This window comes from Mesoplodon densirostris, chromosome 7 (genome assembly GCF_025265405.1).
Source record: "Mesoplodon densirostris isolate mMesDen1 chromosome 7, mMesDen1 primary haplotype, whole genome shotgun sequence".
NCBI classification, from domain to species: Eukaryota; Metazoa; Chordata; class Mammalia; order Artiodactyla; family Ziphiidae; genus Mesoplodon; species Mesoplodon densirostris.
The window spans coordinates 62,460,912-62,487,795 of NC_082667.1; the positions used below are offsets into that span (position 1 = coordinate 62,460,912).

Genomic DNA, 26,884 nt, shown 5'->3' on the forward strand with positions numbered 1-26,884 from the left:
AAAAGCACCAGGAAGGTGAGCACACCACGTGGTCCACACAGTGTCCCTTTGATCTCTGCAAAGCCCCTGTGGTCTTCCACAGGCCCATGGACAGGCCCTCCCACCCTAGCCCTGGGAATCATACTACACCAGCACAAAGTCTCGAGCTTCCCCATGACCTCTTATAACCAACCTTCCCAGATCCATCACTCCCCAAATATTGTTGAGTGCCTTCTCTGCCAGTCAGCATGGTAGGTGCAAGGGGCGTAAGAATGAGTAAGGTGCTATCACTTACCAGTTACGAGTATGACACCTACAGATTCAAGACTGGGCTCTGCTCTTACTCAGCAATGAAGAGCAGCTTCAGCCTTTTGTAGAGAGGGAGAATCACAGTCCCTACCTCCCAAATCGCTGAGAGCTAGTGGTAATTATCTCTGGAACTGGCAGCCAAACCCTGGCAGAACAGAGCTCCGGAGGGGATGCTAGGACACTTGTTCCACTGTGGGGAAAGGGCAGCAGTCTTGGCACGAAGAGCAGGAGGATGAAGCAGAGCTCCAAGCCTTCAGGACTGAGTTCTAAAGTTGGCCACGGAGTCTCCCACAGCCAGCTTCCACCTGGGCTCGCCCCAGGTCCCTAACCCAGGCCTGCGTTTCAAGGATTGCTGTCATCCTTCCAACTGTTCTCCCTACAGCTGCTGGCTGTGTTCTAGGCCAGGGTCATTTCTCAGCCCCAGAGCAGATAGCCAAAGGACTTACTATTTCTGCAGGAGACGTGGGTCTGGGGACAGGCATTTAGAAGTGGCTGAGCCCCAGGCGCTCCCCCTCTCTGCTCTCCTCTCCTGAAGATTCAAAACATCAGGGCACATTTGGGAATCTGTGTCCCCTACCCAGCTGCTTGCCCACCTTTTCATCAAGAGGTAGTTGCACCCTCCCCTCCCCTCCCAGCCCCAGCCCACAAGAAAGCAACAAAACCATCGTGGTGAACACATTTATTTAATATGAGGGGTGGGTATTGCTGTCTCTGTCAGTGTGTATGGGCTGGTAGGGAGACAACCAGAGGGACTTCTGCCCTGGAGTAAGAGGCTGTTCTGGCCCCAGGCTGAGGGGGTGGGGAGCAGACTGAGGGGATGGGGTGGTGTGTAAGGAGGGGAGGGGAGGGTGAAGCTCTGCACACATCCTTGGGACCATGGTCCAGGCCCACCCAGTCACCAAAGCAAGAACCGAATAAATAAAGTGCAACCGTGGGGTTGGGAGGGGGGAGAGGGAGGGCACCGGGCGCACCCATGCCCGCAGCCCACATTCAGTGCTGCCAGGTCTGGCCCACCTCCTGGCCAGACCCTCTTGTCCAGTCACCCCTATGTCCGTCCCTCCAAGAGCCAGGCAGGCCCTGTGCAGCTACTGGAGGTAGCGATAGGCCTTAAAGCAGTGGTTGCCCGCGTCGGCCACCACCACGTGGCCATCCGAGGTCAGTGCCAGGCCCTGCGGGCCATACAGTGGCTCTGCAGATGTGTTGATATAGGACAGGAAGGAGCCAGAGCTGTCGAATACCTGAGGGACGAGTGGAGATTGGAAGGAGCCGTGAGATCAGGCAGATGAGTGGCATTTGGGGAGGGGGTGCCTGGGGCCCAGCGGGAGACCCCACCCTGGTGCCATCCCTGGGCCTTCCTCACCTGGATGCGGCTATTGCCCCAGTCAGCCACGATGATGTTTCCATTGGAGTCCACAGCTACTCCCGTGGGGGCATTGAACTGCCCATTGCCCTCGCCGTGGGAGCCAAACTTGAAGAGGAACTCTCCGTCGGCACTGTACACCTGGCAGGGGAAAGGGCTGGGGACTGGGGACCCGGCCTCAGGCAGAAGGCGGCGCCTTGGAGGAGGATGGGGTGAAGCCCCAGGGCTGAGGACCCCCAGATCTGTAGCTATAAACCAGTTCTTCTTCCCAGGCTTCACGGCCATGCATGCCACTGCCTACTGGACATCTCCAGCTGATGTCCCTTGGGCAGCTTATCTTCCCTGGGAAAGTAGTTCTTCTTTCTCCTTCCCAGTGACTGGCAACACCCAGGTAGCCATGAGTCATTCTCGACTCCACCTTCTCCTCTGTTTGATGGCCAATGAATTACCACAACCCGCTGACTGTATCGCAAATCTGTACCCTATGCATATATTGCCCCTGCAGTGGTCCTCAGCTAGATTATAGTAAAAGACTGATCTTCCTGCCTCTAGTCTCACCCCAGCCACAGCGATCTTTCTAAGACACGCAGGCCTGCATCACCCTCCTGCCTGCAATCATTCAGTGACTCCCCATAGCTCTTAGGAAGAGAGCAAGCCCCTTAAGGGGATGAGCAAGCCTCATTCTCACCTGGCACCATTCCCCTCTTCAAACCTCATCTGAACTACTTGTAGTTTCTTGACGATATGGTATGAGTTCCCACCTCCTTGGCTTCTCCTGTCCCCCTACCTTCTGGTGAATTCCCACTTGTGCTTAGTCTGACCTGAATCAAATGCTCCTGCTACACCCTCACTCAGTTTCCCTGCACTCTCCTACCACAGAATGTATCACATCACACTGTAATATCCTGGCACCTTCTTCTCTTCCCCACTAGACCATAACCAATAAGACAGGGAATGTATTTGCTTTATTCATCACTGTATTCCCAGCTTCTAGCATAGTGCCTGGGACAATGCAGCCATGCCATAAATGTTAATTGTTCAAATGAATGATCTCAAGGGGGAAAAAAGGGAGGTGAGGGAGAGAGGAGTCTTGTGCAAGAGGAAAGGATGTTGGAACAGTGGTCATGGAGGGAGGGAGGACACTGACCTTCACTGAATGGTTATGGAAATCCGTCACTACAATCTCATTCTTGTTGTTCACAGCCACAAAATGGGGCCCTGAAAATACAAAGCGGGCTCTCTGGCAGTAAACCAGGATACTGAGTGGGATGGGGGAGAACATCTGGGATGACAAAGCTGCAGTGTGAGAAGTGTGGGGTCTCTGGGATGATGGTGCTAGGGTATAGTGAAGGGACGGGGTCCCCTAGGGCCAAAATATAGGAGGAGGGGGTCTGTAGAGCTGGGACATCCAGGGGAGTTCTCTGGGACTGGGGTCTCTAAATTCTTTCCCAATACCTGCAAAGTGGCGGTCAGTGGCCCCACGGCCCCCAAAACGGCCAACCAGCTTGCCATTGGGCTGGAAGGTAAAGACGCAGCAGGACTTGTTGTCGACCACAATGATATGCCCATTCCGGTCTACAGCCACTCCCTTGGGGCCCATGAGGCGGCCAGCTCCAATCTTGGTCTGGAGGAAGGGGATATCCGTTAGGGGCTTTATCCTGCCTGGTGGGGAGAGTAGTCCCAGCCTGGCACCAAAGCAGAACGTTAGGCTGAGGCTGGATGGAGCAGTCCAGGCAGGCCCTGACCACCAGGAGGCACTAGAATGGTCATCTCAGCTGGCCACCAAGGGTGCAGAGTAGAGTGACAGCAGGCCTCTCACCTTGAACTTGCCCTCAGGGGAGAAGATGCTGACCCAACGGTTGTCATAGTCTGCCACGATAATGTCTCCATTGGTGTCCACGGCCACACCTGTGGGACGCTGCAGCTGCCCAGGCGAGCGTCCTCGGACCCCAAAGCGGAATTTGAACTGGCCTTCATTGGAGAAAACCTGGAGCAGAGGAGGAAGGGAGGGAGGGGGCAGGAGGGGAGAGACTGTGGGCACAGAGGGAAGGGAGCAGGACCCTGAGGGAGGAGACCCACCCCCATTCATTCAGCACTCAACAAGCACTTCCGGACACCCTGCCGTGGGTAGAATCAGACATTGCCAGCGCAGACCTTAGGGGACATGCAGCAGACGTGTGAATGGGACTGTGAGAATGTGAAAGGGGTGAGAGGTGGTCCAAGAGCAGGGGCAATCTGAGCTAATAGCCTAATAAGGATGCCAAGAGCTGAACCAAAGTTGGCGAGTAAAGAAGGAGGAAGAAACGTGTTTAAGCAGAGTCAGCAGTATGTAGAAGGCACAGAGTCCAATAGGGGCACTGCTTGAATTCAGTATGGGCACTACTTGCCTAGTGTGGATGGAGTGCAGTGGGCACTCCCGTAAAGAACAGGAGTAAGGTTTTATTCTGCGTATGATGAGAATTCACTGAAAATTTCTGGGCAGGAAAGTGACAAGATGAGATTTGACTCTGTAGTATAATAAGAAATATATTTGAGGGACTTCCCTGGTGGCACAGTGGTTGAGAATCTGCCCGCCAACACAGGGGACACGGGTTCGAGCCCTGGTCCGGTAAGATCCTACCTGCCGCGGAGCAACTAAGCCCATGTGTCACAACTACTGAAGCCCGCGCGCCTAGAGCCCGTGCTCCACAAGAGAAGCCACAATGAGAGGCCCGTGCAATGCAACAAAGAGTAGCCCCCGCTCGCCACAACTAGAGAAAGCCCACGCACAGCAACGAACCCAAGGCAGCCAAAAATAAACAAATAAATAAATTTGGGGAAAAAAAAGAAATATTTTTGGCCTTTGTCCCCAGTGCCTGGCACAGAGCTCCTCAAACCCTTAAAATTTCCTGATCAATAAGTGTCTTTTGTCATTCATAAGGAGTCCCTTTTGAGTTTATGCTAATGAGGTGACTTAGGGCGGGGCCCCTAGATAGCTTCAGGATGGGGCTGGTCACCAGAAAGACCATCTGATTAAAGGGTCGGAACTTTCATCTCTACCCACCAACCTCTGGGAAGGAGAAGGGGTGGGGAGCACAGATTAAGCTTTATAAAAATTCTTGAACAACAAGATATGATGAGCTTCCGGGTTGGTGCCAGGAGGGTGTGTACCCCAGTTCCACAGGAACCAAAGCTCCTTATACTAAGGACTCTTCCAGACCTCACCCTATGTATCTCTTACCTGGCTGTTCATCTGTATCTTTTATAATATCTGTTATAGTAAACTGATAAACGTAATTAAATGTTTGTCTGAGTTCTGTGAGCTGCTCTAGCTAATTGAACACAAGGAGTGGGTTGTGGGAACTTCCAATTTATAGCTGGTTGGTCAGACTACAGGTGACAAACAGAACTTTCGATTAGCATCTGAAGTAGGGGCAGTCTAATGGGACTGAGCCTTCAACCTGTGGGATGTGATGCCATCTCCAGATAGATCATGTCAGAATTGAGTTGAATTTATAGGATCCCTGGTCAGTGTCCACTGAAAACTGGAGAACTGCTTGGTGGTGCTGGAAAAAGCACATGGGAGATTTTTCAGAAAGAGCACTCTGGCCGCAGGGAGGAGTCGAGACTGGAAGCTGGCCGGCCAGTCAGAGGTGCTGCAGTGGTTCAGGTGAGAACTGATGATGGCTTGGACCAGGGCACTTGCTGGAGGGAAGTAGATGGATCAAGAGACATACAGGAGGAAGACTCCAAGGACTCAGCAGCAGACAAGAAAGGGGTAGGTGAGGGTGGGGGAATGGACAAGGATTAGCCCGTCCAGGCTATGCGGCTGATAAGGTAATCTGGACGGAGGAAACCTTTCAATCTCTCACCCTCTTGTACTTCTTCCACCTTAGCAACATGCTCAGGTCTCACCATCCTAAAAGCACCTACGATTTTAATGCTCCTCTCCTCTATAGCTAAGCCTTCTTGCTTCTTCTTCACAGCCACAACATCACTCACTGCATAAGGCTCACACATTGCTTTGTTATAACTCTAGGGACACAAGATAAATCAGAGCCAGGAGCAGCCTTGGAGAACTCAAGTTATGGGCCTTGGCCTTGTTCTTTGATCCAGATGTTCTCCCTCCCGCGTGGACTGAGCCCCCTGCCCCTGCATCATCCCTATTTCTTAGGCCCGCAGGGCTGTTTGAACTGGTCTCACCAATGGACATCACTTCCTCCTGATGTGGACCTCCCATCATGCGCTTCCCTGGCTGATCAGAACTGCCCCTGGCTTCTGCCCTGGTCCCCTGTTGTTGGACAGCACTTGCCAGCACAAGAAGGTAGGCACCACGGGCTGAAGAGGTGTTGTGAGAGGGAGGAAAAGGTACCACCAGCTGGGTAGTGAGGCAATGTGTCGGCCTCCTCCACTCCGAGCAGCTTAGTTTCTAGCTCAACACTGAGGCTTTAGGGGGTCTTCCTCTTCCCAACCTATCCTAACCTATCCCACCCATTATACCTGGCCAACTCTTACTCATCCTCCAGTTCTCAGAATTTCCAGGTCACTTCTTCAGAGAACGCTTTTTTTTTTTTTTTTTTTTTGCAGTACGCGGGCCTCTCACTGCTGTGGCCTCTCCCGTTGTGGAGCACAGGCTCCAGACGCGCAGGCTCAGTGGCCATGGCTCACGGGCCCAGCCGCTCCGCGGCATGTGGATCTTCCCGGACACGAACCTGTGTCCCCTGCATCGGCAGGCGGACTCTCAACCACTGCACCAGCAGGGAAGCCCCAGAGAAGGTTTTAATGATTAACTCCATCTCCTAAATCAATATACACACATAAAGTTAAGTCTCCGTGATATATGCTTTTTAGCTCTTTTCATAACAACTGTCACTCCTGTCACTAAACAACTGCTAAATATCCTTGTCCCCCATCTAAGGAGGTAAGCCCCAGGTGGGGCAGGGACTGTCTGTTTTGTTCGCTGCTGCATTTGCAGCACTGGAATAGCAACTGGCACACAGCAGACATTCAACAAATGAATAAATCCGTCAGCTCACTCCCAGACCTGAATCGGACACCTCCCCTTGGATGCCGCACAGCTATCTCAAACTCACCGCACGCAACAGTGAATTCATCAACTTATTCCCAGGCCCACTCCCAAATGGCAACACCGCCTACTCAGGTCACCAAGCCCTGCAGTTCTTTTTTTTTTTTTTTTTTTTTTTTTTTGCGGTATGCAGGCCTCTCACTGTTGTGGCCTCTCTCCCGTGCACAGGCTCCGGACGCGCAGGCTCAGCGGCCATGGCTCACGGGCCCAGCCGCTCCGCGGCATATGGGATCTTCCCGGACCGGGGCACGAACCCGTGTCCCCTGCATCGGCAGGCGGACTCTCAACCACTGCGCCACCAGGGAAGCCCAGCCCTGCAATTCTTGATCCCTCCCTTTCCCTGGATATCTGATGGCTCATCAAAACCTGCTTCCTTATTTGCTTCCTTATCTCTAGAATCTGCCAGTGCCCTAATTTGATCCTTAACATCTCTCTCTTTTGCCATGGTAGCAGTAAGCAACTTCAGGATCTGAGTCTACTTGGGGGAGAGACCAAAACAAAATAAAACGAACAAACCAGTGATTCTGGTAGAGAATGAAAAGTGCTATATGGCAAAAGGCTGAGAGAGCTTGGAGGAGAGTGTGATTAGCATTCTGCCTGAAGGAAATGAGGATGTTTTCACAGAAGAGCTGATAAAATTTCTGGACTCAGACCATTACACAAGCATGTAATATATCCAAATCAAATTCTTCATTCAGAATCACAAAATGTTTCTTCTCTTCTGTCAGCTGATGCTGATTCAGCTCAAGGAGAGGATTTACCTCAGCTGCCACCATAGCCGGGTCCAAAGGAGGAGAAGTTCACGAGAGCCCCAATCCTCATGAACCGAGGAGGGAGTCACAGTGCATCTGGGAGCCTGGCCCATAGCAGACCTGAGGACCCCAGAGTGAGGGAACCTCAGCTTTGGAATCGAGAGCCAGGCTCCTAGCAGCTATGAGGCTGCTGCGTGGGTGGCGGCAGGGGCAAGGAGGATTGCTGTAGTAGAAGGAAGTGTTTGGAGCGGGGAGGGGCTGCACTAGGCCCTCCTTCTTAAGTCCCCACCCTGCAACAACAGACAAACACAGGCCCTCGTCAGGGAGACAAAGTGGCACATCTTTCCGGGGACAGGAGTACCTGTGTGTGTGCGCACCCCAGGGGAAGTTTCCCAAACCTCAACTTTTGTGCCAAAAAGCATCCTTGGCATAAGAAGGAGGAATGGAGCTGGAGGGTGGAGGGTGTGATGGAGCAGGGCCTCAGCACCACCCCCACCCATCCAAAGCCCTCCACTCCTCACCATCCAGCCTGGACCCAAACGCCTCCCTGCGCGGTCCTGAGCCTCTCCTCTCCTCTGCTCTTAGGAACAAGGTGGGAATAAAGGCGGGCTAGAGAGGCTTGGGAGTATAGTCATGGAAGAGTTCCTGGCTCCTTCAGTTGGCTAGGTGGAAAGCAAGGGCCAGGAGGAGCTGACACTGAGGTGACAGGCCTTTGGCAGAGCTGCATCTGTGACAGGGGTACTCAGGCAGAGGGTCAGGAAGAAGTTTAAATGTACAGATGGGAAGTAAGGATCTTCAGGGAAAAGTTTTACTACCTGACAAAACGTTTCCAAGAACTGAAAGCTTACAGTAGTTAGAAACAATCCTGTACAGAATAAAATCAAAATTCCACAGCTTCCTCTCCAAAACCATTTACAGCGTGACCTCAGCTACTGCACTGCTAATAGTAATCTCCCTCCAGCCGCTCTGGGACCCTTTCAGTTCCCTGAACAACACCCTATAGCAGCACCTTCCCACCTCCTGGCTTTTGTCCCCACCTGGACAATGGTATTTTCAACAACAGCTAACAGTTAGAAGGTTCACTTGGTGTCAGGCACAGTACATGATGTCATTCAATGCTCCCAGCAACCCTCTGAGGTATTCTTTTCCTAATTTTACACATGAGTTAACCTAAGCTCAGGGAGGTCACATGACTTGTCAGTAAGTGGCAGAGCTAGGATTGAAGCCCAGGTGTCTGGTTTCAGAGCCTGAGCTTTGAACTGCTCTGCTGCGCCTACCATACTGGTGCCCGTCACTAGGCTCTGCCCCTTCGTAGGCTCACTACCAGGAAAAGAGAAAACCGCATTTTCTGGCTTTATGGAGCTCAGAGTGCAGCAGAGGCTACGTCCATTCAAGTGGCAGATGCTTTACTCAGGTGTGTGATGCACTGGGAGGGCCAGAGGCAGGACCACCTATGAGGACGCCCTATAGTCTAGCCACTGGAAGGCGCCCCTTTTCACAAGCTATCCCCGTTTGACTGTCTAGTCAACTGGACGTTTGCAGAGACGGGCACAAGACGACACGCATTCCGGATCCATGCAGGCATGTTGGAAGATAGTGGGGGAGCTGCAGAGACTGCATCCTGACCACTGTGGTAGGCGGAAAGTAAGCCAGCCAGGTGGAGACTCAGGTGGAGGCAGAGGGGAGGGAACAATGAGCCAGATCTTTGGGGTCCAGGAGCTGGTCTGGCCTGAGCCACAGCCTGGGAGGTAGGGGCTGCCAGCACAGTAAACCCCGGTGCCTAACTGTGAAGGTGCTGGTTACTGCTGTGGCCCTTGTGGAACGGATGGTGAGTGAGTGGGGGAGGGGCGGTGCTGTGATTCATTGCTCTTTAAGTAAAGGTACTATCTGTAGGGTTTCATCCTTCAGGAGGCGACCTGTATACTTTGTTGGGGTTTTGTTTCTTTGTTTTGCTTGTTTTGTTGTTGTTTTAGTAGGCTGTAGCTTGAGAGCTTCTATTTTGGTGTTAGGGGAGCGCTTACCTGGATACATTGGTTGTTGCTGTCTGCTACCACTATGCGGCCGCTGCTGGCTGCGGACACACCCTGTAAATTGGTGAATTCACCCTTCTCCCTTCCACGACTGCCTGTGGGGAAGAAATGGGATGGAAGCGAAAAACTCACACTGAGGTCATTTTGAGTCTCGGGCCCCGCCCCATCCCCCCTCTGGCTCCGCCCTCGGCTCTCTGTACCAACGCGGAAGACGAGTTCGTCCTCAATGGGGTTGTCCTTCCGTTTGCCGCCGGTGCTGTACATGGAGCTGGGCCTACGCACCGCCTTCTGGCGCACGTGGCTGCCCGGGCCGCCAGGGGACTTGACACGGCGCTTGACGTCGTCCGGGGAAGGTGGCAGGTCCCCGGGACGCAGGGCCCGCACGCGGAAGGGGCTGCCGCGCACCGGCTGTCCATAGAGCAGCACCGAGAGGAGCAGCTCGCCTTCGGAGCGCGCCGTGTACACCAGCTCGTACGTGCCGTTCTTGTGGTCCACCACGGGCACCGGCAGGCGTGTGCCGTCGGGGCCCGTGATCTCCGCGCGCAGCTCGGCGCTGCCTGTGCGCACCAGCCGCCCATCCTTGTCTTTGGTGGTGACAGTGAGAGAGGCGGGCTGGCCCACCAGCGCCTGGCGTAGGCCCTCGCCAGTGGCCACCGTCTCGTGTGCAGTGGCGCTCGTCGTGAGCAGCGCACCCAGATTGAGCACCGATCGCCGCAGGCCGTCGACCTCGAGGACCAGTTCCAGCTGCGCGTTCTCGTGGGGCCGCTCCGGGAAGGCCTGTGCTGCCAACGCCGCCAGCCGCTCTCGCATGTGCTTGCGCACGAGCAACACCTCCGGGGCCGAGCCCAGGCGCAGTGCCTGCTCAGCGAAGCTGCAGCTACTGCCGATGTGTTCCTGCCCCTGGCGCAGTGTGTCTAACTGGGTCTGCAACACCTGAGGAGGGGTTAGGGGAGGGTTGGGGAAGCAGGCTCGTGGAGGGGAAGGGGAGGGGGTTGTCTCCGTGATCCCTGATGAACTTGTACTATGGCAGGAAGGGAATACAAGAGGGTGAGTGTGGACGAGGGACACAGAGGCCCGCAGTACCTACTGGCCACGCCAGAAAGGGGCAAGTATAGACTAGGGGAAGAGGTGCACGCGTGTGGGGAGCGGGAGACGCATGGAGGCAACAGGCCATCTCATGATGGACGGTGGTGGGAAAGGGTGAACAGACACACCTTCTGCTTGGCTCCACAAATGGCCTCCAGGTCGCTGACCAGGGCCTGCTTGCGCTGCTGCAGCGCTTGCTCCAGGTCCTCGAAGGCTGCGCCGATCTGGGCCAGGGCCTCTGCCTTGCGCTCCTGCAGCTGCTGGCTGATGCCCCCCACTAAGGCGATGGCAGCGGACAGCTGTGGTAGTCTGGGGAGGGGAAACAGCTCATACCAGGGCTGCTTGAGGATGCCCTCACCAAACAGTCCCTTCTCCCTGGAGACCCTACTGCCGCCCTCCAGGATTTCCGCTCCCTGAGACCACCCCCCCACTACCCTCCCTAAGAATTTTATCTCCACCCTCCCGAAGGTCCCTCCTCTGCCCTTGCTGAAACACCATCCCAGACGGCCCCACCAGCCCGGGCTCCCGCCGGGCGCCTACCGGCCGCGCACCGCCTCGAGCTGGCGCTGCAGGGCCGCCTTGTGCTGCTCCACCACGTCGCGCAGCAGCACGGTGCCATGCTCCCGATGCTCGCCGGCGCGGCACTCGCCGCACATGGCCGTCTCACAGGCCTCACAGTAAAACTCCATCGTCTGGCGGCGTAAGGACTCCCGTCAGGCAACGACTAGACACCACACTTCTCTGTCCCCTGCCCTCCCCCACCTGCCTTCCTTGCCTCTCACCTTCCAGGTGTACCCCCCCTACCTGGACCACTTAGAACACCCTCTCACCCACAGCCACTCGGCCCCTCCCCCGACCTCTCCTCCCCCTCCACCCCAAGTCCTGGCCTCACTGGGCCTGCTTGGGCCCACCTTGCCTTCATGGTTGGGGCAGGAGAGGGGGCGGCCAGCCACTGCGCTGAGGGGGTGGGGGTCCTCGGGGTCGTGGGCCCCATCAGGTGCCTGTTGCATGGCCTCCATGAGGCTGCTGATGAAGAAGTTGTTCTGCAGCGCAGAGACGCCCTGCTCAGGGAGGATGGACGTCTGCCGACACACTGGGCAGGACAGTGTCAGGCTCTGCGCAGGGATGTAGTTCTGGAGGCATCTGGCGAGGGAGGGGGGGGAGTCAAAGGGATGAAGGGGCAGGGCGGTGTCAGTGCGCCCCTCCTCTCACCTGCCATGGGTGCCAGTCCTCCTCCTCACAGGTGTGCTGTTACATTCGTTTTGAAACCTCTCGGGCTGGCACACGCATCTTGTCCTGACAGCAGGGGTAAAAGGCCTCACCTCTCACAACTGAGTGACAACACATCCCTGACGTCTCTCAGAAGATCAGACATAGCCGCATCCCTCACAGTGTGCACAGACACAAGTTCACCTTTCACAGGTGTTTACAAACCCTTCTCACAGAAAATGTGTGACTACCTACCCCCGCACCATTAACTCATTAAACATTTACTGACTGCCTCCTCTTGCCAAGTTTATGCCAAGCTCTGGGGATACAAAGATAAAGCACAGTGCCTACCTCTAAAATACTTTCCGCGTGTAGAGAAAAAAAGTAACAAAATTAGAGTTTGTAGAAGTAAACAGTGTGATGATTAAAGGCATGGGTCCTGGAGCTAGGCTGCCTGGGTTCAATTCCCAGGTCAGTCAACTATTATACTGTATGACCCCTGACAAGTTACTTAACTTTTATGAGCCAAGGATCCCTCCTTTGTAAGATGGAGACAGTACGGGCTTCACAAGGTGTGGAGAATTAAATGTAAAGTGCTGACATGCCTGACTCACGGCAAGTACGATATATTCTAGTATTACAATACTATTATAATACTAATTATAGCTATTAGTATTACCTATCATTAATACAAGGAACAGAGAAGATGCAGTGATAAGGAAATGCACAGAAGGGGCCTCTGGCAGTAGAGAGGGTAGCCAGAAAAGGCTGAAGAGGAGGTGACATAAGCAAAATCTTCATGGACAAATAATTGTCAGTCTGACCAAGAAAGGTGCAGGGAGAGGAGGAAGGGTGTTCCAGATACAGAAGGTGGCCAGAAACAGCATAGTATGAGTAGGGAATTATAAGCAGTTCAAGGTGGCTGGAGAGGACGTCCAAGGCAAGGAATGGTAAGGGAAGTGTGGAGAGAGAGGCATGCGCCAGCTCATGGAGGGCTCCTGGGTCACGTCGAGGAGCTTAGAGGTTATCTCACCAGCACGAGGGAGCTGCAGGAGCATGGTACAGCCAGGTTTACATTTTATCAAGTTCCTCTTCACTGCCTGTGTGTGGAGGGTGAATGTGAACATGATGAGACAGCAGACAAGGGGTAGCAGCATCCTCCTCCTCAGCATCCAGCTACCACTTATCAAGCACAATGTGCCAGGCTGTGCTTTGCACTTGGTGTTTGTTAATGGACTCAGAAAGGGTAAGTGGTCCAAAGTCACAAAGCTGGTAAGCACAAGAGCCAGATCCAAGGCAAAGCGTGTGCTTAACCGAGGGACTCTTGTAATAGTCTAGGCAAGAGGTGAGGAAGGGGCTTCCCTGGTGGCACAGTGGTTGAGAGTCCGCCTGCCGATGCAGGGGACACGGGTTCGTGCCCCGGTCCGGGAGGATCCCGCATGCCGCGGAGCGGCTGGGCCCGTGAGCCATGGCCGCTGAGCCTGCGCGTCCGGAGCCTGTGCTCCGCAGCGGGAGAGGCCACAACAGTGAGAGGCACGCGTACCGCAAAAAAAAAAAAAAAAAAAAAAAAAAAGAGGTGAGGACGACCTGGATGTAGGCAACAGCAATGCAGACTGAGGTGGAACAAATTTGAGAAGTATTTAAAAAGTGCAGCCAGTGGGTCGTGCTGTCTGATTAGATATGGGGAGTGAGAGATGAGTCTCAGTTGACTCCCAGATTCCTAGCTTAGATGACTGAGTGACATTCACCACGATGAGAAACACAGAAAGAGGACTGGTTTACAGGGAAGTTCAGCCTTGCCCTGGTTGAGTTTACTGTAACGGTGGGACATCCAGGCAGAGGGGATCAGTAGACAGCTGGGGAGAAGGCAGGTTAGAGATAAAGACAGGGAGGCCGTCAACACTTAGATGGCTTCTGTAGCCACGGGAGAGGATATGATCACCAAGAAGGGGATTACAGCGCCCAGAGCAGGACAGAGCACCCAGCAAATACTGAAAGAGGAGAGCAAAGAGGAACGGGCAGAGAGGTAGGAGGAGAGTGTCAGGGCAGCAAAGTGAGTAGTGCAATCTCAGAAGCAGGGAGTGAGTGGTCATCAGTGTCAAAAGCAGCTGAGGAGTCAGGGAAGGTAAGGACTGGAAAATGCCCATGGAATTTGGCAACTGTAAGAGTACTTTTGTCTGTAAGGAAAACAGTGAGTCGGGGGGGGGCGGGTAGAGGAAGGCAGGCTTGACTCTTGCCAGTTGAAGAGTGAATGAGAGGTTGGAAGTTTGAGTAAAAAGTAGGTTGATGGGTTAGATGGCAGCTGGGAGGGACAGAGGGACAAAGGAGTGTTCTTATTTGTTTGTAACGGGAGGCTTGAGCATGTTTATAAGTTGAGGAGCCAGTAGAGGAGGAGGGAGGGAAGAGACTAGAAGACATGGGACGAGGTCTGGAGATGGGAGAGTGGCTTAGGCTGGCTGGAAGAGGAGGAGTGGACCCCATCCTCTGGATGGAGGGAGGGGAAAATGAGGTGGATGCACTTGAGCACAGGGGGCAAAATTAGAGAGAGGATGCCCAACTTGCCTCTGGCAAGGTCAGCTGCTGAAAGCGAAGGAGTGGGGTGGTGGTGGGAATCCAGGAGGACAGGGAGGCTGGAATTAGTCACTGAATGGAGAGGAGAGGAATCTTACTAGAAACACACTGACGGCAGCTGTGTTTGGAGACCACAGATTTGTGGAGGGAAGATTTACGTGTTGCAAAGTTTCCCATATCCTCAGTCTCTTCTCTTCACGTTCTCTACATTCTTGATCTGAATTAATTAATTTTTCTTTATTTAACAAACACTATGTGCCAGGCACAATGCTAACTGCTTCACAAATATTAACTTATTTGTGACCTAGTTCCCCCTTCAGTCTTCTCGAGTTGAGAGTGGCTTTTGTCTCATACTCCACATTCCTCAGGACCAGAAGGTGGGGTTGAGTCCTCCCTGCCCCCAACTGGCACATTTCTAAATTCTTCTACTTCAGCTCCTTGGAAGCTCAGGCCTTCTGTCTGCAACACCCTTCCTTGATGCTGTCTACGCTGACTCAACGGCTGCTTCCCCATTGGCCGAAGTCTTTCTTCTGGCTCACTCTCCTCTGTTACCCTCCCTCCCACCCCAACACACACACTCCTGCCATCATTCTCGGTGGCTCTGGCATCCACAGGGTGACCCACCCACCGTCAAGATTTCTTAGTTCCTAAGCTTCCTCTCAGCCCCTCCCCCCGTGATCTTTTCCTCCAGTTCACCTCAGCTGTCCACTCCCATGCTCCCCGGCACTACCTATGTCTCATCACCCATCACGGCATCAACTATGAAATCTGCATTTCAACCGTTCCACTCAGTTCCCCTGTAACTCTCTCCCCAGCTTTGCTGAATCTGGGGTTTACCCTGAATACCTTTGAACTCATCAAGATCTCCATCCTACGTGTTGCACACACCTGGCTTACGACTGCTTCCTAACTGGCTTCCTGTTTCCACTCTTGCTTCTCTAGAATCCACTCTCCAAATGGCAACCAGAATGAGCTTTAAAAAAATCTAATGTATGGAATTCCCTGGCAGTCCAGTTGTTAGGACTCCGTGCTCTCACTGCCGAGGGCTCAGGTTCGATCCCTGGATGGGGAGCTAAAATCCCATAAGCCATGCGGTGCGGCCAAAAAACAAAAGTCTAATTTATGTCACATTATTTCCCTGCTAAAAAAAAAAAAAATCCTCCGGTGGTTTCCCACTGCATATAGAAAAAAATCCAAAACTTTCTTAAAACTGCCAGCTGCTCCGTGAACTGTTCTGACTCTTTCGGACCTCACTTCATCCCACTTTCCTCCTCACTCAGTCACGCTGGCTTCTCCCCTGGTCTCTGAACATGCCCCACTTACTCCTTTCTTAAGGCCTTTGCATGGAACAGCGCGAAGATAATCCTGTTGCCTGGAACAATCTGTACATGTCTGTTTCCTTCTCATCCTCAGGTTGCAGGTCAAATGTCACCTCCTCGGGGAAGCCTTCCCTGATGACTCTATGTAGACTAGCCCCTGGCCCAACTGCCCTCATTACTCCCTGTTTATTTCCTGGAAAACACTTAGCCCAAGCTGTGACTCTCCTGTCTGATTATTTGCTTGCCTACTGTCTGTCACCTCCCACTACAGCATAAGTCTTTGAGAGCAGGGACCAAGGGATAAATGAATGAGTAGTATTAAGAGAGAAGGCTCTGCAGTTAAACCTGGATTCAGACCTCAACTATTTACTTGCTGCGGAGGCTCGGAAATATCTCTTAATTACTTAATGACTCTGAACCCTAGTTTCCTCCTCTCTAAAATGGGGATAATAAAGTATCTGTGGTGAGGATCAAGTAAATCAATACATGTAAATCACTTAGCCAGTCCCTGGCAAATAGTAAGCAATCAATACACGGTAGCTATTGTTATAATTTCTCAGGCACTGATTTTCTCCAAGAGTGCTCAGTGATCTGGGTATAGGAGAAGGTATGGAGATATCCAATTACGGCTCAGATCCAGGACTGGGCTTCTGCCACATGGGTTTAGAAAAGGACAAAGGTGTGTGGGAATTGTAGAGGCCTATGGCCCACCGTGGGATTCAGGATGGGTAGGAAAGAAAGGGAGACCAGGAAGGAGATGGAGGCTGGGAGAAGACGGGTCAGTCAAGGGCATTGGACATCTACATCCAGTCAAAGCTGGTGTAGTGAGAGTTGGGTAATGGAAGCCAAGAGTGGGATACTAGAGTTTGTAACCACAGAAGAAGTGGTATTATTCTGGGTGGTGGCAAGATGCAGGGCGTCGTTGGGAGGGTGTCTGACTGAGGTGGCACGGACTACATTTATCTGTAGTCTGACTGTATGATGATTTGATTACTATCTTTCTCCTTCCCTATACTGTAAGCTCCTTAAGAACAAGGATCATGTCTGTTTTTGCTTATCACTGCTTGCCCAGTGCCTGGGACAGGTCTGGCACATAGTAGTTGCTCGATAAATAAATATTTGTTAAGTGAATGAATAATAGATAGAAGCCCAGAGGCTGGGAGGGGTTGCCTTTTATTCAGTGCCTCAGGACAACAGTGAGGACAGGCAGGGAGGACAGACCTCGCTTTGAACATCCTCCCACTGGTCAGAAAGTTCTGGTGCCAGAGCTGGTTGAGAGTCTCAGCTCTGCCTGATTTCTCTGGTGGTGTCGAAGGCTGCCTTGGGGTTTGGGCAGGGGCAGAGAAGGCCCTGTTCTGGGCAGGGGCCACAGCCCAGTGTTAGGAACCTCTGGTCCTCTCACAGGTTCTTGCACCGAACCCTTACCTCCTGTAGGCTGGGGTTCATCTGCTCCCCTCCATGTGTGCACACATCTCCCTCACCTCTTACAGGTTTACACATGCCACTCCCTTCTCCAGGGGGCCTGCAAGGTCCTCATCCCTCCCCGGTACACACACCCTCACCTCTCACAGAAGGTGTGCAGACAGGGCAGAACCTTGGGGCACCGGTATCGATCCAGGCAGATGCTGCACACCAGGAACTGCTTGTCCATTGGCTGGACCTCTGGGCCAGGGCTGTCCTCCCTCTTCGCCATGGTGCCCACGGATGGCACCTGCCACTCACACCAGCCTGTGTATGGAAAGATGGTCAGCACCAGGGAAGCCAGCAATCCCTCTCCCCACCTGATCCCCATCACTCAAAACCCCTGCAGAGCACTAGCCCCGTCTCTCCTCTGCCAGGAACCGAGCAGGGGGAAGAACACAGACTGAGTACCCTCCGAGCCTGCTGCTCTGGGTAAAAGCACAGGCGTCAGGTTAGATTGATTTCAAACCCAGCTCAGCCTCTTACCAGCTGTGTGACCTTGCACAATTCATATACCCTCTCGGAGCCTCAGTTTCCTAATTTGCATTTATGGAAATAATAATCCCTACCTCAAATGGTTGTTTTGAGAATTTGTGATAGTGTATGTCGAGTGTGTGGTACAGGGATATCCTTCACTGATACACCCACCCTTCATCTCCTCTGTCTCCCCCAAACCCTCCCCCGGAGACTTTCCTGATGGAGTGTCTCTCCTCTGACCACCTGCAGCCCTTCTATCTATGCTCTGACCCACCTTCCAGCACAACTGCCCGGGATCACATTCTTTTCCACATCCAATCAGTATCCAGGTCTCGTGGATTCTGCCTCCCAAATACCTTATCCCCTTTTCTCCAACTGCACAGATACCACCCCCAATTCAGGTGCCACCAATTCTCTCCAGTGATACAGCAACAGCCTCCTAACTGGTGTCCTTCTCCTCGCCTATGCCTTCTCATCCCTCTCCCTCACAGGCTTCTAAACACACATTCCATCTTCTAACTAACTCCCTGTTTAAATTCTTTCAATGGTTCTCCATTGTCCAGAGGACAAAGTCCAAACTCCTTAAATTGGCCAACAAAGCTTAGCTTTGGCCCACACCTCCCTCTACCACCTCGCCTCATGATTCTATGAGTAGTCACACTGGTTTCTTTCTTTTCAGTTCCTGGAAAACTCCTTGTTCTCTTTGGCTTCTGGGCAGTCACACATTCTGTTCCCTCTGCCTGAGATCCTCTTCTCACTCCAACTTCGTCTGGCTAACTCTTGCTTATCTTTCAGGTCTGCATGTAAATGTCACTTCCTCCAGAAGGCCTTCCCAGATTTCCTGAAGTCTGGGTGAGGTGCTCCACCTTTTATGTCATTCTGCACCTTGTCTTTCCTCCATCCTGGCCCTTATACACTATACTGTAATTTTCTTGTTACTTCTCTGCTTTTTCCATAGTATTCAGAGTTCCTGAGGAGAGGCATTATTATTATTATTTTTTTTTTGCGGTACGTGGGCCTCTCACTGTTGTGGCCTCTCCCATTGCGGAGCACAGGCTCTGGACGTGCAGGCTCAGCGGCCATGGCTCACGGGCCTAGGCGCTCCGCGGCATGTGGGATCTTCCCGGACCGGGGCACGAACCCGTGTCTCCTGCATCAGCAGGCGGACTCTCAACCACTGCACCACCAGGGAAGCCCGAGGCATTATATTTGATTTCTTTTTTATTCCTAGCACTTAGCACAGAGCCTGACATAAGGATTGGTCTATATTTATTGAATTAATTCAGTAATTCAACAAATATTTATTAAGTGCCTACTTTGTACAGGCGCTGGGGATAGAGTGATAAACAGAACAGATATGGTCACTGTCCTTGTGGTGGGGAGGCAGTGAAAAGTAAATAAATGAATAAATATATAATTACAAATTGGGAGAGGGGAGTGCTATACAGAAGAAAAGGATGCTATGAGAAAGAATGCTTTTTTGATTGGGTGATTGGGGAAGGCCTTTCCAAGCAGGTAACTTTTAAGTAGAGCTTTGAGGGCTAGAAGGAAAATAGTAGGGATGAGGGTGTGGGCATCAGAGAGTGAGGGAGGGAAATCATTCTAGGCTGAAGGAACAGCATGAAGGAAAGTCCTTAGGCAGAAACTCACTGAGAAGCCGAAAGGGTTCATGTGGTCAGAGCAAAGGGAATAAAAGGCCACAGGTGAGTTTGGGAAGGTAGGCTGGAATGAGATCACAAAGGACCTTGATGTTAAGAATCTGGGTTCTATCCCAAACTGGGAGGGAAATGATGTAATTTACAAAAAATAAAAATAAATTTAAAAGCTACACTGGCAGCTATGAGGATGGGAGAGGAGCCAGGGTGGAAGCAGGGAGACCGCTTGGAAGGCTACCCCAGTTCTTCAGGTAGGCTGATGTTGGGTATTAGCAGAGCTCTAGGCAAAAAAGTGGATTGATTTGAGAAATAACCATGAGGGTGAGTCAAAAGGACACCACGATGGACTGGATGTGGGAGGGGAAAGGAATGACAATAAGGACTCCCAGGTTTCTCCCCTGAGGATGATGGGCTGTGCCTAGAGACAGTGAAGGCTAAGGAGCTGATTTGGGCCATTCCATTTTAACCATGAGATGTCTGAGAGGTGCCTGTATGATACCCAGGTAGAGATGTCAAGTAAGAAATAGAATATAGGAGCTCCAGGGAGAGGTCTGGGCTGGTTTTTGACTTGGACGCATTGGCATATTAATGACACAAGGCAATGATAACGGATGGGACCATCCAGGGATAGAGAGTGAAGAGTGAAGGAGAACTCAGAGAGATGGGAGGAAGACCAAGAGTGTGTGGGATCAAGGAAGTCAGGGGAGGAGGGGGGATTCAAGAAAGAAGGAGCGGTGAAGTAAGATGAAGACTGGAGAGTGTCCACCAGATTTGGCTGTGGTGGAATGGGAGGGGCAGAAGTCAGGTCAGAGTGATGGAAAGATGAATGGAGATGAAGCAATTAACACAGCAGTTGTAGACAGTTCAGGAGAGAAGTCTGGCCATGAAGGGAAGCAGAAAGATAGTCAGACTACTTCAAAAGAGGCAGTGACTGGGCGCCGGTCAGCACTATCTGTGCCCAACTCGATGCACCATGGCCCTCTCTAAAAACAATGCATGAATGAATGAATGCAGTGGGGCCAGTCCAGAGTCCAGAGCTCTCTCCAGGTTTGCGGAGGGGCAGGAGAGGGGCTCAACTGCATGTGCCTTATGTTTATGTGAGGGTGGGCATGGATAGGGTAGGAAGGGCATCCCTGAATGTGGACACTGGGATTCTGAGGTTCTTTCCCCAGATGTGCAGGGTTCTGAATCTGGAGACTCAATACAAAGAGAACAACATAGCAGGAGGAGGACAGATCGAGGGTTGGCAGAGGGAGCAGGAGGCCAGAGCCCAGCTGAAGCTTCTGTTTGGCGAAGGGGAGGGCTGAGAGGAAGAGTAGGAGTGGTCTACTGGGCCCTTCTGGGGCAGCTGGAAGTCAGGCTCCGCCTCTCACCAAGCCCAAGGGGCTCTCCCAGCCTGTCACACAGGGGCGGTGATTGGGCAACATCCAAGCACGGACAGCTCCTCCCTCCCTTCCCCTTCCTGCTTCAGTTCCCCACCCAGACGTGCTGGGCATGCAGCCGCTGAGGTCACACCCCTGCCTAAATCACCAAGATTCCCTTCCTCTCCTGGGCTTTTACTCCCACCTCTCCCATCTCGCTGCTCCTTAGAGATCTGCCCCCGAGGTCCTATAGGCCATGGTTTAAATAGACTTTATCACAGCAGGTACTTGGAAAATCTTGAACTCAGAGCTGAGATTTCACCCTCCTTCCTCGGGCTGCCTACTGCCATCTCTGCATCCCTTATCCTTCCCATCTTTTAACTGAGGTTCTAAAGGCACTTCATTTCCTTTTCAGCATTCATTCAGCACCTCTGCTAGGCCTGGGGATACAAAGATAAATACTCGCAGCTCAGCCTTCATGGATTCCACAGTCTAATAAATCAATTAATGTAGCGCAATATGGTGAGGGCTATGACAGGGAAGCACAGATTGATTGCTAAGAGTCACCTAACCTAGATCTGGGGCGAGGGAAGGATGTACCGGAGGCTGGAGGTCCAGAGAGTTCTCCTGAGGCAAGGGCCATTCAAGAGCTCCAGGATGGGTAAGAGTTAAAGAGAGAATGGTGCCTTCTGCATCAGGAGACTGAATCAAACACTGTGACAGGGGAGGACTAAGAAATGAGATGCGGTGGTAGGCAGGAGCTAGATCATACAAATCTTTGCTGGCCTTAGTGAGGAGTTGAGACGTTACCCTTCCCTGCTAGGGGATTAAGGCTTTATCCAAAGAGCAAAGGAGCAGGGTGGGGAGGTGAAGAGGGTTTAAGTAGAGAGTGAGAGAGCAAAAAGAGTAAATTTTTGACTGCACTGTGGAAAACTGTTGAGGGGTATCATGAGTAGAAAGTTAAGAGACTGCCATGATATCGTAGAGGAGAGAAGATGGTGGCCTTGATTAGGGGAGTAGCTAAGGGGAGGTTGACAGAAGTGGATTTTATAGGGAGGAATCAATAGAACTCGGTGACCAGTTGGTTAGATATGAAGAGTAGAGGGAGAAGAAAGAATTAGAGATGATTCCTAGTTTTCTGGCTTGAAAACTCTGAAAGACAAGCAGTTTGGATGGGAGGGTGACAGCTCAGTGTTTAGTAAGAGGAATCTGAGGTGCCTGTGGGACATTTGAGAGGTCCAGCTGGCAGTTGGAAAGATAAGCTGGAGCCTAGGAAAGAGGTCTGGCCTGGAGATATGGATTTGGGAGTTGGTGTAGAGATGGTACCTGAAGGCATGGAAGTGGATGACATCGCCCAGAGAGGGCATAAGATGAGAAAGGAGAGCCTGTGACTGTGCCCCAACGAACCTCAACATTTAAGGGACAGGCCCAGAATGCAAAGCCTGAAAAGAAATTGAAAAGGTGTGGCCAGAGAGGCAGGAGAATCAGGAAAGAGATATGAAAGCCAAGGGAGAAGAGAGCTTCACGAGTAAGAGAACAATCTTCATTGTGAAATGCTGCAAACAGTTCCCATGATCTAAAGCCCAAAAGAAGCTGGTATTAACCTCGGGGAGTGTGGTTCCTAAGGGCTGGAGGAAAGGAAGCCAGATCCAGGGGGCTGAAGAGGAAGTTGATTGTGAGCAAATGAGGACAGCCAGTGCTGATTCCACCTGATCTTTGACATCTGCAAAGGATGTGTTTCAAGGCTTTTCAGTTTCTCCAAATTCTCAAACAGCATCTAATTTCCTCCATGACTTCCTCGTACAACCTCATGAGAGTCCCAGTATACATGATTGACACAGCTGTGAGTGAAGGTAGGTGACCGAGGCATTGTTAAAAAGTGGACGCAAGAGGCCAGGTAGGCTCACTTGCTTCTGAAAATGACTCACTCCTGGTCACTAGCCTCCAAGTGTATTTGATCATTTGAGGCTTCAGCAAAATGGCAAATGACTGCAGGCTACAGTCTTTGGGTTTTTCTTTGAAACAGATGAAGCCTTGGAGGAGGTGAAGTCCTCAAAGCCAAGGAATCCTTGTAATAAGATTGGCAGGGAAGGAAAATGATGAAATTTGCAGTACCAACTCTCCCACTCCCTACTGCCAGACTGAGTAAGTAGGTGAATGAACCATTCAATGAGCTGATCAACCTATCAAACAATCAAACTTCCTGGGCACTCTGGACAAGGCCCTTAAAGTGGTTACTGGAGACACAGTGCTGAAACAGACGCACTCCCTGTCCTTCACAAGTTCTCAGACTAGTGTGGGAAACAGACATGGAAATACACAACTACCATGTGATAAGGGTCATGATATTGACATATTCAAACTGCTATGGCAGCAAAGAGGAGGAAGTACCCAACTCTGAAGGTGGTGGAGAATAAAGAAGACTTGCAGAGGAAGGGATATATGAGCTGGCTCTTGGGGGACAAATAGGAGTTTGATAGGTACACTGGGAAAACAGTGAGTAATGGAACAGAAGCATGAAAAATTAAGAAACATGGACCAGTTGGGCAAGAGAGCAAAACTCAAAAGGGCAGAGGCTGTACTTGATGCTATCACAACCCACTCGATGCGAGTTCTCCACTTGCCTCTCTGGCTGCTCCTTCACTGTCCATTCCTTATATGTCTAGCTCCTCAGGGCTTTGTTCTAGGGCCTCTTCTCCCCTCACTTTCATACTCTGTCTGGAAAATCTCACCGTCTCCCATGGTTTCAGTTACCATCCACTTGCTAATGACTCCCAAAGCCTTATCTCCTGTGCAGAAAACTTCTTGAAACCACACCTGTATATCCAGCTGTACCCTGGACATCTGTACAGGGATGATGCTACAGACTAGTCTAAAACTGAATTCACTTTCCCCTAACCTACTCATCTTGCTGCATCTCTCATCTCAATAAAAGCCACCACCATCCACCTAGCCACATCAGCCAGAATCCTGGGAGTCTTTTCAATTCCTCCTCTTCTTTCAACTTTCAGATATAAGGTATGACTATTATCCTTGCTTCTGCTCCTAAAATGTGTCTAGGTTAAAAGTCAGGAGATCCAGGAGCTAGTCCTGACTCTCACTAATTTCACCAATGCAAGGTAAGACTCTGGACAAGTTCCTACTCCATCCCCTTACTTGCCAATTGGGGGAGGGTATCTTTTTCTTCCCCAAATCTGAGATTCCCAAGGTTTTCTGTCCAGCCAAAGGTCCCTACAGACTGTAATATGTGCCCATGATTAAATCCAGTCTTGTACTACCTTGAGTATGATTGCTGGTTTCCACAGGAAGGCTAGGTGTGTTAGAGAGTGGTTGTAGTTGTCCCCACCTCCCTTCCAAGATAAATGTTTGCTGAGTTTAGGGTACCCATGACACTCCCTCTGGGCACCCCCTACCCTCGCCTAGCCAAATGGTTTTGCTCCATTTTTCTGAACACAGCCTGTACTATATCAACTATGGGCCTTCGCTCAAGCTCTTCTCTCGGCAAGAATGCCATTGTCCCCTAAGTGGCTGAGGCAGCACCTGGCACACAGAGGGTGCTCAGTATATGTTGGTGATAAGAGAGCCATGTTTAAATCACTGCAGTATCCTCTCACCAGACAGAGAGGCAAAATCAAAGGCAATAACAAGACAAGTGAATTAAGTTCCATGGAAAAAGGCCTCCGCTTAACATAAAGAAGCTTTCCCATAACAGAAGTAGTAAGTGCTCTGTCACTGGAGGCATGCAAGCCAAGAGAAGCAGGGCACCTGTCAGGCCTGCAGCTCTGATTCCAATTCTGCAGCAAATCAGAACCCTGCTTAGGGGATGAATGGGCACTGATGAGCTGGACAGACAGGCAGGGAGAGACCTGTGAAAAAGACCTCTGCACCTGCTCCAACCTACCAGATCTCATCTTCCTACAGGGGCCAGTCCTAGGTTTTTGCTTTCCACATCGGAGACCCCCACACCAGGAACAAGCCCAGGGCTGGCCTTTAGTGGAATGACCTCCCTGGGGTGCAGCCTGCCCCTCCAACCTGCAACCATCTGTCCCTGCAGGTTTGCAGCCCATGATCTGAAGCCAAGTCCAGAAGGGAGGAGGCCAGAACCAGGGAGGAGCCTGGGGTCCTCCAGGCGGGGCCCAGGCTGCAGGGGAAACAGAAGGGTCCTTTCCTACAAGAAACAGCCTCCGGATGCGGCTTCCTGTCCAGAGGCCAGTGCTAAAGGAGGAAAGGGTGTCCTCTATTCCCGCCGGTGGGCCTCTAGGTGCCTGAGGAGGGAGGGGGTAGCAAAGGGTGGAAGTGTCTGCACCAGGGAGAAAGGAACCCTCGGACAAGCTGGGCCACAAGATTCCAGAGTCCCACTCAGCAGCCCCACCCGCTCCCCCACCCCCCACCATCCTCGGCCGCAGCGTTCGACACCCTCCGCCAACATACACAAGCTCCCAAACCTCGCGCTCCTCCAAGGAAGCATCACCCATCCACCCGCGCCTCCCCCCTCAAACATGGACCTCACGTGAGCAGCCACAGCCCGAAGAATCCCCCCGCTGCTCTCACGGACAGGGACACGCCTCACGTGGACAGAGACAGGCACAGCTTTTGAAAAGCATCTATGCCCTCACCCACAGACACTCGGACAGACACACCGCCGCTCGCACCCGGACCGGGACCTGGGCAGACAGGGATACAAACGCACCCCTGGGGGCCGCCCGTCGCACTCACCGCGGCGAGGCAGGATGGGAGGGCCAAGACCCGGACTGCGGCCACTCCGAGGGGCCCGCGGCGCTGCTGCTGCCAGCGCCCGTCCGCCCGGCTCTGCCCGCGGCGCCGCCCCACGTCCCGCGCCTCCGCCTGTCCCCGCGCCGGCGCCGCCGCCGGACCCGCCGCACAGGCCGGAGGGAGGGGCCGGGGCGGGGCTGCGGACCAGCCGGAGGAGGGGGCGGCTCGGAGACCGAAGACCCACCCACGCCCCGCCCGCCGCCACGGAGGCCCCGCCCGCCCCAACCCCACCCGCACCGCTCCTCCAACTCTCCCGAAGCTCCTGCAGGAGCTACCTCTCCTGTCGGGCTGGGGAACCCTTGAGCAGGATCCCGGATCCCGGATCCTCGATCTCCGCCAGCTGCCTCTGGCTCCCGACGGCTCCAGGAAAGGGCAGCGCAGTGGGTCTCAGGGACTGGGCGGACGCTCCGTCACGAAAAGGCAGCTGGACGGCAGGGTGTTCGGACTCTGGGAGCCGGTAAGGGCTGTCTCCTGGAGGTGCCCTTCCAGGCTTTCCTGGGGGGCTCCTACGGACTATGCTACTGTGGTCTCTGCTGAGCAGGGGGAGACAGGGATCGCCTGTGCCTCGGCACGGATCTCTGGGCGGCGGACGAGCCCCAGGGTAGAAGGGCAGTACGCAGAGCTCTGGGAGAAGGGGCTGACGGGGTAGAAAGATGGGGGACTTAACTTGGCTCAGGGTGCCTGGCTCTCCCTCAGGAGCCCCCTCGCGAGGAAATTATGGTTCAGACCATCCAGCGACTCCCTTCCACCCTCCAAAGACCAGAGCAATTCTCAGAATCATCGCCTTGTGGAAAAGCAGCCCCGGTAGAAAATAATAAAAAGTATAACAGTTAACAAGGACTGAGTGCTTATTATGTGCCAGACACATAACGAATCACTTTACATATATTATCTTCTTTAGTACTCATAATCTTAATAGGTAGTTTCTTTTATTAGCCGTGTTTTGCAACGGAAATAACTGAGGGCCCTTGGCTCCCCAGACATTAACCCTGATCACTCAGGCAGAAAGTGCTGGAACCAGGGTTTGAGCTCTGCTTATAGGTCCTGCCTCGTCACTTGGAGTCTCAGTACCTTTCATGTTGAAAAAGCCCCAGTGGCCCATAAAGTGAGGGGCCACCCCACTCTATAGTGAAGCCCCAGTCAGATAACTGCACCCTTCCAGAGGTAGGGGAGAATGCTGAAAAATTCTGGAGCATTCCTCGGTCAAGGAGCATAGCGTGATGGTACCTGGTCCCTGAGTAAATCAAAGTGCTATTGGGGAGCTTTCTTGCATCACACAAGGTTCAGATTTGGGCTCAACACCAGGATGCAGCAGGGACCCTGGGAAGTGCCTTGACATCTCATCTGCCTCAGTTCTGGCACCCAGCACAGGTGTTCTGGTGCTTGTGAATGAGCCTCAGACAGGGTTCATGCTTGCTTTGGAATATGGGGCCAGGGCTAAGAGACTACTCAATATGAAGCAACTCCCTGTGTAACA

The 26,884-nt window shown here is 52.5% G+C and overlaps 1 protein-coding gene across 1 annotated transcript; it reads right to left on the reverse strand.

Annotated features, from left to right (window-relative positions):
* Positions 1-952: 952 nt before the first annotated feature.
* Positions 953-25,487, reverse strand: TRIM3 (tripartite motif containing 3). The gene is made up of 12 exons (XM_060103603.1): positions 25,351-25,487; positions 17,243-17,408; positions 11,493-11,724; positions 11,122-11,273; positions 10,710-10,890; positions 9,696-10,428; positions 9,487-9,590; positions 3,468-3,635; positions 3,104-3,272; positions 2,796-2,866; positions 1,649-1,789; positions 953-1,526 (listed from the first exon to the last, which is right to left on the reverse strand). The coding sequence occupies exons 2-12, from the start codon at positions 17,371-17,373 to the stop codon at positions 1,374-1,376; spliced, it is 2,235 nt and encodes a 744-aa protein (XP_059959586.1). The 5' UTR covers positions 17,374-17,408; positions 25,351-25,487; the 3' UTR covers positions 953-1,373.
* Positions 25,488-26,884: the final 1,397 nt, after the last annotated feature.

Coding starts and splice junctions, on each gene's coding strand:
- TRIM3 (XM_060103603.1), bottom strand. CDS start 17,373: ATGGCGAAGAGGGAGGACAGCCCTGGCCCAGAGGTCCAGCCAATGGAC. Junction 11,725..17,242: donor CTGCACACCTTCTGTGAGAG/GTGAGGGTGTGT, acceptor CTCCCTCGCCAG/ATGCCTCCAGAACTACATCC. Junction 1,790..2,795: donor TCCATAACCATTCAGTGAAG/GTCAGTGTCCTC, acceptor TTCCCCTGCCAG/GTGTACAGTGCCGACGGAGA.